We start from the raw sequence: 16,012 nt of genomic DNA on the forward strand, positions 1-16,012 counted from the left end.
AGCGGTGCACAGCCGGATCTTCCGTCTCGCTCCCTCCCGCCCCGCTGAATTCTGAATGCATAGAATCAGACTTGTGGAGTTGGAAGGGTCCCCGAGGGTCATCTAGTCCAACCCCCTGCAATGCAGAATCTTTTGCCCAACGAGGGGTTTGAACCCACGACCCTGAGATGAAGAGCATCGTGTTTTTTCTACTGACTGGGCTAAATCTCTTCAGAAATATCCCCTCCCCCCAAAAAAACCCCACTTCTGACATTCACGACTGTCTGGGGTTTTGTTTTCTTTGCTGTTCCCAGGAATAAACCACTTCTTCTTGTGGCCTTTTTGTCGCTTGTGGAGAAAAGCACATCTGAAAATGTTTATTTGCGTCTGTATCTGTGGCCCTCAGTCCTTCAAGCGGGAAAGTCCCTGTGCGCAGTTTTAAAAAAACACAGCACTTTAATTCTCTACAACATGTAAGATGGCAGGGACGTTCGTTAAAAGGGGCGACGCGACCACCCCTTCCTTTCGTTTAAAAAGGAGAGCGGGGGAGAGAGCGAGGCCTGCAGCGCCCTTGTGCGGCGGAACCTCTCCGTCGCGCTCCGAGGCGAGGCGGAAGACAGGAAGCCGCGGACAGGAAGCGCTTGCCCGCCCCGGAAGTGTTCGCCGGGTCCTTCCATGCGCCGGCACCTGGCAACCCGCGACCAAGGCCGGCGGCGCAGAAGAGGGGAAACACACCCGCGGCGCACCCGTTTGTTCCGGGCCGGAGGAGCGGCCTCCCCTGGGCGGCGCCGCGATGCTGCTGAGAGGGGCGCCCGAGGGGCAGGTCACCGGCGTCTCCAGAGCCTTGTCCTCGGGTCGGTCCCTTCTCCTTTCTCGGCTCCTTCCCCTCCGGCCTTCCCGGCCTCCGGGGGCCTCGCAGGGGGGCCACTTCTCCTCGAGTCCCCGGTGAGGCGGCTTCCCTTCACGAGGCCTTCGCCGCGAATGGGGGGCAAGCGGCGGCCGGGGGGGGGATTCGTCGCTGGGGTCGCCGTCGGTTCCCCCGCGCTGAAAGCCCCCGCTGCCTCCCCTATTTCTTCCCCCCCCCCCCGCCGCCGCCCCGTTTCTTCCGCCTTCCCCGCCGCCGGAGCTGCATAAGAGGAGCAGAAATTCACCCAGCGCAGCTTTTCCCGTCGTAGCTTTTTTGCTGGTAGAAGCTGCCCCTGTTGAATTTCTGCCTGTCGCACAAATATCCGCGGCTCTAGAAGGTTATGCGGCATGGAGGGGTTTTTAGCTCGTTTGCCTCTTGGACATATTACTGAGATTGTTGGGCAGAAGATCTCTCCTGCTTTTTCTCCCACAGAGACTTAATGTAGGAAGGTGTTAACTCCATGGGAGGAATGCGCTGTTTATTACCTTAGTACAATACTGCCGACCTTATTCATGCATTTTTTAAAAAAAGAATAAAGCAAGTCCTCATCTTTTTGGCGAGAGGAGTCTAACACGCACACCCAAAGCAGATATGTCGGTAGAAGAAAGCCCTTCTTGCTGGTTGAGCAGGTGTATAGTCTATAAACTGTAGGATTGCAACCTGAAAGAAATACATTTTTCTTTGGCGGATAGAAGAGCCATGTTGCCCTGACATGTAACTGACTAAAGCACAGCATCTACTACCCTAAGTATGGTAGAAATGTGTCAGTTATAATACAGTTAATCAGCTAAAGTGCTTCTTGTTTTAAAAGCACTTTACAAGTGACCTATTTCTAATAAAACTACTTTTCAAACATGTGCCTATCAAATATCTCTTTGTAATGACAATTATAAAGGCGGGTTTGCTGATGAATTACAACAAATTTAAATAGCTGGAACTTAACGTGTGTGTGTGTGGTATATAATGTTTTTATAGGCTGCCTTGAAGAGGACAAAATTAGAGTGCATTTATTCGTGTATATGATACTTTAATGATACCAAACTAGGATTTGCTGCGTCTTATGTTTGCAGAACACATACCGGTACTTTTGGCCAAATAAATGCATACAAGGTTGCCCAGATTTTGGTAGTGGATGAATGTGAAGATTTTAGCTCAGTGGAAGTGCCTCCTAAGCTTGTAATATTTTTATTCACAGCTTCTGTGCTTTGCCAAGTTGAACCTGTGGGAAGATGGTTTGAAGCATTTATTAAGAGGAGAAACATACATGTTTCTGCCTCTTTCCAGGAACTGGAAGATGAAAAAGAGCTCTCTGAAGAGTCAGGAGATGAAGAATTGCAGCTGGAGGAATTTCCTATGTTAAAAACACTTGATCCAAAGGACTGGAAGGTATATGATCTAATGTTACAATTGTATTTGTTCACTTTTTAGTGAAGATTTCCTACCAGTACTAACAATTTGAAATTGCTTCATCTTTTATTCCATGTGTGGTTTGAGCTTAAGGATTGTTTTCAACCACACAAAAATTAGTTCTCCCCGTCCCCACTTCAGGGAAATTCAAGATTCCGTTCCACTTACGTAGGAGTAAGCCCCATTGAGTTGCCCAATAGCATTTTGTGCCCTCTTTTTTCAGATTGGTATTAGGTTTCACTTAAAGAGTGGCACTTTTCCCAGTGGCTAATACTAAGTAAATACAGTGGTGCCTCGCTAGACGAAATTAATCCGTTCCGCAATTCTCTTCGTCTAGCGGTTTTTTCGTCTTGCGAAGCAAGCCCATTGACAACTTAGCGGATTAGTGCTAGAGCTGTCAAGCGGCTTCCAGCGATCAGCTGTTAAGCGGCTTATCAGCAGAACAGCTGATAAGCGGCTTAGCGGCTTAGGAAAAGGGCGAAAAAAGAAAAAAAAACCCGCGGGGACTCGCAAGATTTTTTCGTCTTGTGAAGCAACCCCATAGGGAAATTCGTTTTGCGAAGTGCCTCCAAAACAGAAAAACCCTTTCGTCTAGCGGGTTTTTCGTCTTGCGAGGCGTTCGTCTTGCGGGGCACCACTGTAGTTCTAAGCTAACAGCACAGTGTCAATGCGTCACGTGGAAAAAATATAACATTATAAAAGCTTTGAACATATATGATGAACCTATTATGAAGGTCTGGTCAGATCAGCTAACAGTGGCAATATGGAAGTCTGCCTTCTAAAATTCCATTAATAGGCTTTGTTTCTGCCTTGTGTTTAATTTATACATACCTGTTTTCATTTAACTCTTTTCTTTTTCTTTTTCTTCATTCTGTTGTGCTCACATTTCTTTCTGCTAACACTTTTCTTGTGGCAACTGTTAGAGAATTGGAGAAGTAGGGCACCACACTAGCAGCTACCTGTGTTCTTTCCCTCTCTCATGAAGTGAGGTGGTCTTCTATCTTTCCTTTTTAAGGTCTCTTAAAAGACAATTCCTTATTCAAAACCTGAAGTTCTGGATGGAGGACCTATAGGGATAAGGAAAGGCAATAAAGGCAAAAGTGGCAAGAAAACGGAAGAAGGAAAAGAGTTAGTTTATTTTTATTTATTTTCCAAAATTTTTATTAGGTTTTTTTAATAAAAGAGATACAAAAATGAAAAACAGCATTGTTTGTGTCTTTACAAAATTTCATAACATCTTTGGACTTCCTCGCGTCATCCGCTCGCACATACGTTATTCATAAAATTTTTCAAGCAAATTACCATCTTATTTGTAATCTTATAACCAATCATTACAATATAGTCTAATAATGCTCATCTAATTTAGTGATGGCCAATTGTTTATAATCAAGCATCCTTCTTAGCATTCCATCAAGTTACAATAATTTTGTAAATAAATCTTAAATTTCTTCCAGTCTTCTTCAATCCTTTCTTCTCCCAGGTCTCGAATTCTGCCAGTCATTTCCGCCAGCTGCATATAGTCCATCAGCTGCATCTGCCATTCTTCCAGCGTGGGTAGCTCTTGAGTTTTCCAGTTCTTTGCGATGAGTATCCTTGCTGCCGTTGTTGCATACATAAAGAAAGTTCTGTCCTTCTTTGACACCTTCTGGCCGACAATACCCAGAAGGAAGGCCTCTGGTTTCTTAGTGAAAGTATACTTAAATACCTTTTTCAGTTCATTATATATCATTTCCCAGAAGGCCTTCACTTTAGGGCAAGTCCACCAGAGGTGAAAGAATGTTCCTTCATTTTCTTTACATTTCCAACATTTATTGTCAGACGAGTGGTATATTTTGGCAAGCTTAACTGGGGTCATGTACCATCTGTATATCATTTTCATTATATTTTCTTTCAAAGCATTACATGCAGTAAAGTTTAGCCCAGTGGTCCACAACCTTTCCCACTCCTCAAACATAATGTTATGCCCAATGTCCTGTGCCCACTTTATCATAGCCGATTTAACCATTTCGTCTTGTGTGTTCCATTTCAACAGCAAGTTATACATTCTTGAAAGTACCTTAGTCTTAGGTTCTAACAGTTCAGTTTCCAGCTTCGATTTCTCCACCTGGAACCCTAGCTTTTTGTCATTTTTAAAAAACTTCTTTAATCTGAGCGTAATGTAACCAGTCTCGCACTTTATCCTTCATTTTTTCCATACTCTGCAATTTCCAGTTATTTCCATCTTTTTCTAATATTTCCCAATATTTTGGCCAATTGGCTTCCATATTGGGTCTTTTTCGGGCCTTAGCTTCCAGAGGTGAAAGCCACCTTGGGGTTTTATTTTCCAATAAGTCTTTATATTTTGTCCAGACATTAAACACTGCTTTTCTGACAATATGGTTCTTAAAGGCCTTATTGATCTTAACTTTGTCATACCATAAGTATGCATGCCAACCAAAATTATTATTAAACCCTTCCAGATCCAACACATCAGTGTCTTCGAGAAGTAGCCAGTCTTTTAGCCAGCAGAAAGCTGCGGCTTCATAATACAACCTTAAGTCTGGCAGGGCAAAGCCCCCTCTTTCCTTTGCGTCAGTCAGTATCTTAAACTTAATTCTGGGCTTTTTGCCCTGCCAGACAAATTTAGAAATATCTCTCTGCCACTTCCGGAAGCATTCCGTCTTGTCTATAATCTGTAGTGTTTGAAACAAAAACAACATTTTTGGCAATACATTCATCTTAATAGCAGCAATTCGGCCTAACAAAGAAAGCTTCAATTTTGTCCAACTGTCCAAGTCTCTCTTAATTTCAGACCAGCATTTTTCATAATTTTCCTTAAATAGACTCAGATTTTTTGCTGTTATGTTCACCCCTAGGTACTTTACCTTTTTCACCAATGATAATTCTGTTTCTCTCTGAAACTGTTCTGATTCAATATCTGTCAAATTTTTCCCCAACACCTTAGTTTTCTGTTTGTTTAACTTAAATCCCGCCACCCGACCAAAATTGTCAATCAATTGTAAAACTCTTTTCGTACTAGATTCCGGCTCCTGCAGTGTCAAAACTAGGTCATCTGCAAAAGCTTTAAGTTTATATTGTTTCGCTCCGACCTGGATCCCTTGCACCAACCGGTCCCCTCTGATCAAGTTTAAGAGCACCTCCAGGACTGAAATAAATAACAAAGGGGAAATCGGGCAGCCTTGTCGTGTTCCTTTTTCAATTTTGAACTCTTCTGTTACCACATTATTAACAATCAATTTTGCTTTTTGTTCTGAATATATTGCGTCAATCCCATTTTCAAAACCCCTCCCCACTCCCATTTCTTTTAAATTTCCCTTCATAAATTTCCAAGAGATGTTGTCAAAGGCCTTCTCCGCATCTATAAAAATTAGCACTGCTTTAGTGTTTATGTCAGTTTGCAAAAGTTCCAAGACATCAATAATGTTCCTTGTGTTAGCAAACATGTGTCTGCCTGGGAGAAAGCCTGCCTGGTCTTTATGAATTACTTGACTTAAAACTCTTTTAAGTCTGTTTGCCAAAACATCAGCAAATATTTTGTAATCCACATTTAAAAGGGAGATGGGGCGGTAGTTCTTGAGCTGTGTCTTTTCAGTTTCTGATTTTGGTATCAATGTGATGAACGCTTCTTTCCACGATTCTGGCGCCTTCTTTCCCTCCATAATTTCATTGCTGACCTCCAGCAGTGGTTGGATCAGATAATCACTTAATGTCTTATAGTACTTGGAGGTCAAGCCGTCTGGCCCTGGAGATTTGCCCAATTTCAAGTTCTGAATGGCATGTTCAATCTCTTGTCGTGTTATTTTGCTGTTCAGGAGTAGTCTATTTTCTTGTGACAATTTTTTCAATCCGTTTTTCCTCAAAAATTGTTCAATCTCAACTTCATTCTGCGGCCCTTGAGTATATAATTTTTTAAAATATTTTTGAAAACACTTTCTAATCTCCACGGGGTTCTGTATACTTCTTCCTTCAATTTCCAAATTTGTTACTATGTTCAGTTTTTGTCTCTTCTTCAACTGCCAGGCCAGCAGTTTCCCACATTTATTTGCCGATTCAAACGTTTTTTGTTTCATTGATTTAATCTTCCATTCTATTTCCTGGTTTATCAGTTTTGAATATTGTGCCTGATGAAGTTTAATTTCTCTCAAAATCGGCTGTGACTTCGGATTGGCTCTTAGCTTCTTCTCTAGTTCTTTAATTTTCTCCAGAATCTTGTCTTTCTTTTCATTTTGTGTCCTTTTCCTTATGGCATTCTGTTGTATCAAGAACCCTCTCATCACAGCTTTGCTTGCGTCCCAAATTGTTCTTTTTTCCACCGCGGTGTTCAGGTTTATTTCAAAATAGTCCTTTATAACTTTTTGGGCCTTCTTAATGATCTCCTGATTTCTAAACAAATTGTCATTCATCTTCCATCTAAAGGAGCCGGTTGGTAATAATGTCATGTCCATTTTCAAGGCATTATGGTCGGAGCAGGTTTTTGGGCAGATTTCCACTTTCCTGACCTTAGGTGCCAGACCTCTAGTAATCCAAATTTGGTCGATTCTTGTCCAAGTCAGTTGAGCCTCAGAGAAAAATGTTCCTTCTTTTCCTAGGGGGTTCTTGATTCTCCATATGTCAATCCAGCCCATATTTTCTGTCATTTCAAAAAAGGTCTTTGGTAGTCTGCCATCTTTGGTAACTTTTTGACTTTGCGACTTATCCATGTTAGTTGATACAATCCCATTCATATCTCCCATCATTATGATGTTGTCATAGTCCAGATATTCCAGCATGCTTTCATGCAACTTCTTATAAAATTCCGATTTCCCATCATTTGGTGCATAGATTCCTAATATCAAAATTTTTTCTCCTTGATACTGTATTTCAATTGCCAAAATTCTGCCATGTTCATCTTTAAATAAGAATTTAGGTGAAAGGCTCTCTTTTGCATATATCACCACTCCTCTCTTCTTCACTATGTCTGAAGATATAAATTCTTGGCCAAGTCTCTTATTTATCAGCACTTTTCTGTGGAGCCTAGTCACGTGGGTTTCTTGCAGGCAAATAATGTCCAATTGTTCCTTTTTTAATATGTGAAAAATTTTCCTCCTTTTCTCCGGAATGTTGCAGCCATTTATATTCCAACTCAGAAGTTGCAGAGACATCCTGGATAGATCTGGTTATTTTTCTGGGGGTGGTACCTTTTTCGCTGAATCTTCAGAATCCAAGGGTGCAGGTACCTCTGGTGTTTCGAGCTCCGATGGTAATCCAAGTTTTTTATGAAGGTCCTCTCCGTATTGGTTCAGAAATTTGTCTCTGTCTTCCAATGTTCTAATTTTGATCTTCCTCCCTCTGAAAGTAAAAGATAGTCCTTGTGGAAAATCCCACCTAAAGATGATGGCGTTGCTCCTCAAAAGTCTTGCTAATTCCAAATATTCCGATCTCAAATCCAAAAGCTGTTTGGGAACGTCCTTGTATAACTCAATCCTCTTATCTAAAATGTCCAGTGACTTTCCGTAGTGTAGGCCCAAAATCTTATCCCTCTCCTCCTTTGATCTCAGTGATATCAAACAGTCTCTGGGCTTGTCTTTTTTTGTCAGTCTTCCAAGTCTGAAAGCTGATGTAATCTTAAAGTCCGTCTCTTCTAGGTTCCAGTGCTTGGAAAATATTTTGGTCAGAAACTCAGCCAGGTTGTCCTCTTCCACTTCGGGTATCGATCTAATCCTTAAGTTGGTCTCCCTACTTCTCAGTTCAATCATCGAGAGATAGGTCTGATGTTCACCAACTTGTTTGTTGAGTGGCCTCACCTCTTTTTCTAACTTTCCCAGCCTTTGGCTGGTGTCTTCAACCAATTTTCTGTTCTCCCCTGTAGCTCCCTTCAATTCTGCAATTGTTTCCACGTTCTGTGCCACTTGTCCAGCTAATTTATTTAAACATTCGGTGTTTTGGTCTATTTTAAAGGTTTGCTCATCAGCTTTTTTATCCAAGGATTCCACTTTCTTATCCAAAGATTCCAATTTTTCATATATTTTTTCTAAAATGGAGGCAGCTGTTCCTGAGGCCATATCTTCCAATTGTAGTTCCTCTGTTTCTCCTTCCCCTGCACGTGGCAGAGAAGCTGCTGCTTCCTCAGAGAGCACAGTGGGCACCGAAGATCTGCGTTGCTGCAAGGCTGAGGCTAAAGTTGTTTGTCTAGTTCGCGGTCTTTGTTCTTTTTCCTTTTCTTTTGGCTCCTTTTTCTTTGCGCCACTCATTCCAAATTTATCTAAGGCTCAAGGTCAAGCTGAGTTGTTCCCATGAGAAAAAGACAGCCCAGATGGTAACATTCAACCAGGAGACCGGGAAACAGAAAGTATAAGGATGTCACTGCTGTAAAGTCCAAAACCTCTAGGGGGAGCTTAAAAAGTCTTTCAGAAGGGAATCAATAAATACAGTTCACAGAGAAAACAAAACCCATGTCCAAAAGCCTTCAAATGCTAAATCTTCAGCAGAGTTGGTTTTACAAAAACACAATGTTTCAAGCCGTGCTTGCTGGTACCTCATAAGATGTCAAAGTAGCAAAGTCCAAGCCCCTCAGATTTTTTCCAAATTTTGTTTCAAAGTATTTATGTCTGCAGGCTGACTGCTACTGTTGCCAGGCAGTTCCAGCACCTGGGTTTCCTTTTTTAAAATGTAGATTCCTCAGAGAAAGATCCTACAGTCCAAATCTTAGCATAAATCCAATGCTTAAAATCCTTTTCTGCATTAAAGTGATGCACTGAATGCTCAAATCCAAATTGTAAAAGAGTTCATTCACTGCCTCCACTCCTCCTGCTCTTTGCTTTGAAGTTTAGTGTGAGCGGAAGACGGACTTCCTTTTTTTACGTCCTCCGCTTTCAGCCAAATTCAGGAGCTTTGATCTTTAAGCTTAATTAAAAGTCCTTATTACTCACGGGTTGCTGCTTTCCAAGGTGCCAATTCAAGGAAGAAAGGTCAGCGCTCACCGGCAACGGCTTTGCGGCTTCACTCCGCCGATTGCGGAACGACCCTCAGCGCCGCAGCCTCCTCCACGATCCAGAGCCCCTTACGGGGTTCCTTCTGCGTTTTGGGGGCTGCTTCTGGCGCCCGCCGGGTCCCAAGACCGCAGGCTTCTGCCGCCTGCGGTTTTCCGATGTGGGTCTCCGCTTCGCCGTAGCGGACGACCCGTTTTCGCGCGGAGCTCCCTTCCCGGTTAGGAAAGGGCAGCCATTACCCTTCGCGCCGCCTCCGGAAAGAGTTAGTTTAGCTTACTTTGCCACTTAGCTGCTCAATAGTTGCTACTCACCATAAATAGCTGTTGATATTTGCAATTTTCTCTCAGAATCAGGATCATTATTCAGTTCTTGGGCTGGGACATATAAGATACAAGGCATCTCAGAAACAAATAAAAGCTGCTCGTAAGTACCTTATATTCATTTTTTGTATTGAAAATGCTTCGGGTCATATGAACAGTTCTGTGCTGCATTGAAAGCTGTTGATTTCATAAAGGAAGAACAGCTCACTTAAAAAGACACCAAGAATGTGGTTTTGACTGCTGTGGCACAGTTCTTCAGCTGAGCCATAGAGTCTGATTGTTAGTTTAGGACTCTTATGATTATGGGGTGGGAAGGAGAACACTTTAAAATACATGTGTTCAGGGGTCAACCATAACAGCTAAGTCACAAAACTAAATAAAAACAGTAAGATCCATTTTACATTGACTTCCAATTGAAGTAAAACACCTGAAATTAAGGATTTATTATCTGGGGCAAAGCTATGCACACTTGCAGCCTGTGGTCCATTTGTAATTTATATGTGGTAATTCAGGCTCCTGATACAATGTAACTCCTTGTGCAATTTAGTTCAAAACCTAGAGATGCCAGACACACACAAAATACTGAAAGGTTGATAGTTATTGATCTTAACTGCTGCATCAGCCTAAATCAGCTTTGCATATGCAGAGTTGCATTTTTTTCAATACTGTAGTTGTAGTATAATTATTTCTTTAGTATTAAGAAATTAATGTGTGGGGTGAGATGTTGAAACCTTAAATATGTGTGAAACATCACAAAGTACTTGTTTTGCCACTTTGCATTTCATGTAAGAGAGAGGGGAAATAATTTTACTTACATTTCTGTCCTCCGTTAAGGATAGCTATGACCCCACAGATATGTAAAATGGTTCAACTCATGGTGTGTCTATGAGTATCGCTGTTGTTTGGATACTTTTTGCTGCTTAAAACATTTTTGCTGTTTAAAACAGGCAATATGCAATTGATGATAAAGCAGGTGAAGGGAGGTGTTTCTGAAGTTGACATTTCCTTCTACTCCCATAGATAAAGCCATGGTTTTGAAACACCATCCAGACAAGCGAAAAGCAGCAGGAGAACAGATAGGTGAAGGCGACAACGACTACTTTACTTGTATAACAAAAGGTAAGTACTAGTTATCACCTAACATAGCTTATATGACTGTGCATAAAATAGTTCAGTATATTTGTGATTCTTGCTTATGTAAAACACATATTAGAAGAACAGAGCTTCCAGCAAATGGCACTGTTGGCAGTGTCTCGGTAATAATAATAATGTTGCTACTTAATAAATAAATCATGAATTCATTGAAACAAGTTCGTCCAAGCTGAGCTTTCCTAGGAGTGTGTGTCAGCTTAGATTAATTATGAAAAATTGATTGAATGATGCTTACTCATGATTTTAGATTCCTAGTTTGTGTGTATGTGCAAGCTGCTCTAAAGATAAGCAGCCCCGTTTTTAATTATTGCTCTTGTCACGACTCTGAAATGTTGCATTCTAGAAATTGCAATAACTGGGGGAGCTTTTGAAAAGGGAAAGATGATGTAATGATGATTTTAGAATTGTGCTCTATCCCCTTTTCAGAAGGGTAGCTTTTAAGCATGTTACAGAAACATGCAGTGCATATCTTATTCTATTGATTCACCAATCCCATGCCTATTGGCAAATGCAGTCACTGGGATTCTTCATTGTTCCTGAGGATTGGCTACATATGAATAGTTACTTAATCCATCCAGCACAGTGCACAAAGCTAATTTTCTGAAATGGCTGTGCATTGCATGTTAGTTCAGAAAAAGTCATGCTGGGCATTCGCAGTGCATGAGCAGCAAGGCACTTTTGAGGGGGAACCAAGCTTGGCTCCCAATTTTGATTACTTACTGTAAATTGATTATTTACTGTAATTCCATTTTCCAGCCTATGAAATTTTGTCAGATCCTCTGAAGAGACGAGCATTTAACAGTATAGATCCTACTTTTGATAACACTGTTCCTTCTAAAAGTGAAGCAAAGGAAAACTTCTTTGAAGTTTTTTCCCCGGTTTTTGAAAGAAATGCCAGGTAAGCTATATTATAGGCTGTAGGGGAGATTGTCTCCCACTTTGCCTTATTGGCGGTGTGTCTTTGTGTTAGAAGTGTCTTTGATTCCAGCCATTTGGCAAGCTTGAGCATCTTAATAGTGGTCAGATACAGATAGAGTTGTGTCTACATACCTAGTGGTTTGATGTGTTTGAACTGAACTCACACTCAGTTATCTCATTCTTAGGTACTAAAACAATATTTGTGTGCTTATTGCTGTTTCCTAGCAACACACACTGGTGATACCATTAAGCAGTCTGTTATAGAGCATCCATCTGTTGGTTCCAGAACTGTTCTAATTGTTTAATGCAGCCTCAGTACTTGGCTATCTTCCACTGTCACTTGCTTCACAAGGCCTAGCCTCCACGATGGTGCACAAATAATTTTCTCAACTTTGTCAGAGCAATGGAGGAGAGGCTATGCTCAATTTATTGGTTTCTGTCCAGTGTACAGTTTTATATTGCATCTTGCAGTTGTGGATGTTTTAGTCCAGCAGTGCTAGGTTAATAAATAATGAACACTTAGTTTTGTTTGTTACTATGTTAAATATTTTTGTGTTTTTATATTGTAAATCCTTGTGATCCTTGGATGAAGGTATAGAAATTTCATTTAATTTGCTAATACTGTAGAAATAATATCTCAACATTCTGAGTCATTTTGCAATGTTAGCACCAAGATGGAACACTGATACTGTTTTCCTTTGTGCTACTTGCTGAAGAATCAAATTATAAGATTAAGCTCACTTCTTCTGAATTTTAAGTCTTTATCGATTATGGTCCATAGAGTTCAGAGGATTAGAGAAGCAAATCCATATACTTCAGATTAAATTCTCACATGATATAGCATTAATATATAGTCAAAGTTACTGTTTCTTCAATGAATTCACCCAACTTTTCATCATAGTGAATGTCTGCGTATGTCTTCATTGCTACAGATGGTCAAATAAGAAAAATGTACCTAAGCTTGGGGACACAAATTCCTCCTTTGAAGAGGTAGATGCATTTTATTCATTTTGGTAAGCAAAATTTTTTCTTTTTCTTCCTTGTGAAATAATTTTATGTGACATGTCAAAATTGTATGGGAAAACTTGTCTGTGAAAATAAACAAGACATTTGTAGAAGTCCATATAGTATTAAAACAGAAGAGCACTGAATAACTTTTCCTTAGGAATAGAGGGTGGGGCCAGGAAGTAACACTTCAACCCCATTACATATCTACTCTGGAGAGTTATTCTTTGCAGTTTGAAACTTTCCTTCCCCCCAAAATAGACTGCCATATATATAAAGAGCGGGATTGCAGAGTCTTTAGTCAAGACAAGCCTGGAATAGTTGTGATATGAGATCTTCAGATTGATGGCTTGTGACTTATGGGAACCACGTTTTTATTTAGTGGCAAACATTGCTCTGTGCTGTGGTTACGCAGAAATGCAGAAACAATGCTAGGGGGAGAGGGGCCAGTGTAGGAAACAGAATGCTCATCTGCACCCCCATCTCCATTTTCTTCCCATATCATAAGATTTTGCCCTGCAGCGTAAAATAATCAGAATGAACTGTTCATTAATATTCTGATGGCACTTTTAAGATTTCCTTAAGATTGATAAAGTGTATGCACCAGACAACTAGCAGTATAATCTCAAATTAAGAATGCAAACTAAAAATGTTCTGAAGAATTTGCAATACAACTATTGTAACATTTGATTAGGCATCAACATAGCACTAACGTTTTCTCTCTTACTTCATTGTATGTTAGGTATAACTTTGATTCTTGGCGGGAGTTTTCTTATTTAGACGAAGAAGAAAAAGAAAAAGCAGAATGGTATGTAAATAAAAGCACCAATGTTAATACACCAAACAAATTCAACTTGCGTATCATAGTATACAGTGGTACCTCCAGTTATGGACAGGATCCGTTCCAGAGATGTGGTTGGATCCCGGGGTTTCTGCAACCTAAGGACCGCTTCTGCGCACATGCACATGGTGAAACCCAGTAAAATACTTCCGGGTTTGCTACATGCGCATCCCGAAGTTTACATAACCAGAGGGTAAACGGAGGTTCGACTGTGTTACAGATTTTACACTAATCTTATTAATGATAACAGGTACTGAATAACAAAGCAGAATAAGCCTTGTGAATATGCCCAGTATAGATTCTCCATAGATCTAGTAATGCTCAGAGATAATCAGTCCAAAGAACGGTCCTGTTCTCTACTCTAGTATCTCAGTATTGTGCAAGCATTCCCCAGCTTATTGGAGGAAAATTTGAATAGAAATAAAATACAGGAAAGCTTTCTGTTCTTAGGAAGAGTGTACCAGGAGGGAGGGTTCAGTGAGCCAAGGTTTAGAAACTTATTCAGGCAATGGTAAACACATGGTATGTGTCAAGGTACATAAATATTATTTGTGTTGAATACAATAATTGGGGTTTTATCAAAAGGCATCACTTGCGAAGCTGTTTGAAGCCCTACTGAATACGATCGTATTCACTGAGGAATTCATGGAAGTGCTGCTGTTCCTCTTGAGTTTAGCAACATTTCCCGAAATGATTTTGTACTGAGATGTGCTTGAGCATAGAAGTGCTTTCTACTTAACGCCTCTCATCTCTCTCTGCAGTCGAGATGAGAGGAGGTGGATTGAGAAACAGAACAGAGCAGCTAGAGCATTAAGGAAAAAGGAAGAGATGAATAGAATAAGGACACTCGTTGGTAAGTGTGAACTCACTTTTGTCAAGACCCATTCATTGAATTTCAGCCTTTGTATGTTCACTTCACAGACACCTTTTCTTTCCTTAGACACCGCATACAGCTGTGATCCCAGAATAAAGAAGTTCAAAGAAGAAGAAAAAGCAAAGAAAGAAGCAGAAAAGAAAGCCAAGGCAGAAGCAAAACGAAAAGAGCAGGAGGAGCGCGACAGAGTACATTTCAATCTATACTTGTTTTGAAGGATTCAAAAAGTGTGAATGCGTACAGCAGAGCTTTCCAAACTCTGTGTCGCGAAACGCAAATACTCCCTATGCTCCTTCCGGGGCGGGAAAGGGGTTCGTTCAACCTCTGGTTTGCTAGTAAAACTAAATCACTGTGTAGCGAAATGATGCATCTCTAAAAAGTGTGTCATCTACATGAAAAGTTTGGAAAGCTTTGGCGTACAAAATGTTTTGGTGCTCTGCCAGCTTGACAAAACTACACATTGGGTGGTATTCAACCAGCTTGAACTATGAACTTCTGCTAGCAGAGTGGGGCTTCCTCTTCCTCACTTCCCCCCATGAAGCCTGTCCTCCCCCCCTCCCCCCCGCTCCCCTGTGGAGGACCCTCCATAGCTGATTTTATGGATTATGCAGTGGGAAGGAGGTGAAGGAAAAGTTGTTATAGTAGCAGATACAGCTGTCACCCCTTGAATATCACTCCAAATCGCTAATACTTGTTGCCAGAGGTGTATCTGGCAACTTCACTGTAGTTTTCAGCAAATGCTGAAGACACACCTCTTTACCTTAGTCTTTGACACTTGAGATGTATATTTTCATGACCCACCCTATTTTTTGTAATTGAAGACATACAGTTAAAAAATACAAACTGTTCTAAATTGTGTTTAAAATAGTTGTAATCTGCCCTGGGACCTTAGAGTGAAGAGCAGGTAATAAACTGAAATAATAATATAGCAATTTAAAGGTTTTGGTTTTACATAATGATCTATTGACTTGGCCTGTGGCCCATGTAATAAATTGTGCTTTCCTAGAACATACCTAATTAAATATGTATACCTAAACAAATACGCAATATCTTTGAATTCAAGTGATGGGTGTGTTTTGGCACCAAAACGTGAGATAAGCAAGTGTTTAAAAAACCATTTTAATCCTGTTTCATTCGCATAAGAATTTGTGACGTTCCCATTTGCTAAAGACCTATCATGCTGAAAGATTTCATGGAGCACAGATGATTACTGGAATGATGCAGTTATTTATTTGGTCAATAATTCAGGTCATGGCCTTGAAATAATGACAAATATGCATCTCTGGTTGGTTTGCTAGTAAGAATACCTAAAATTTTGAGAACTGAGTATCACAAACTGCTTTTAACTTGGCATAGATATGGTATCAGACTTTACTGATTCATAGTTTTTTTCTGTTTCAGCAAAGGCAAGCAGAATTAGAAGCAGCACGATTAGCCAAGGAAAAAGAAGAGGAAGAAATTAGACAACAAGCGCTGCTAGTGAAAAAAGAGAAGGATATTCAGAAAAAAGCAATTAAAAAGGAAAGGCAAAAACTGCGAACAACCTGCAAGGTATATGTGTACTGCTATAGTTAAATATAACTTTTATTCTTTATTTTATTCTTTTATTCTTACATCGAGCTCACAGAACATTGGGTTTGA

The 16,012-nt window shown here is 40.5% G+C and overlaps 1 protein-coding gene across 1 annotated transcript in view; it reads left to right on the top strand.

Annotated features, from left to right (window-relative positions):
* The first annotated feature begins 6 nt into the window (after positions 1 to 6).
* DNAJC2 (DnaJ heat shock protein family (Hsp40) member C2) overlaps positions 7 to 16,012 on the top strand; it is a 21,806-nt gene continuing 5,800 nt past the window's right edge. The window contains exons 1-10 of the mRNA XM_083701490.1: positions 7 to 833; positions 2,082 to 2,272; positions 9,609 to 9,684; positions 10,602 to 10,700; positions 11,490 to 11,631; positions 12,584 to 12,664; positions 13,399 to 13,464; positions 14,259 to 14,350; positions 14,438 to 14,559; positions 15,773 to 15,922. Of these exons, the coding sequence (XP_083557616.1) occupies positions 458 to 833; positions 2,082 to 2,272; positions 9,609 to 9,684; positions 10,602 to 10,700; positions 11,490 to 11,631; positions 12,584 to 12,664; positions 13,399 to 13,464; positions 14,259 to 14,350; positions 14,438 to 14,559; positions 15,773 to 15,922 (1,395 nt within the window). The 5' untranslated portion in view covers positions 7 to 457. The remainder of the gene's footprint in view (positions 834 to 2,081; positions 2,273 to 9,608; positions 9,685 to 10,601; positions 10,701 to 11,489; positions 11,632 to 12,583; positions 12,665 to 13,398; positions 13,465 to 14,258; positions 14,351 to 14,437; positions 14,560 to 15,772; positions 15,923 to 16,012) is intronic.

The sequence above is a fragment of the Podarcis gaigeae genome (genome assembly GCF_964106915.1).
Source record: "Podarcis gaigeae genome assembly, chromosome: 10".
NCBI lineage: Eukaryota > Metazoa > Chordata > Lepidosauria > Squamata > Lacertidae > Podarcis > Podarcis gaigeae.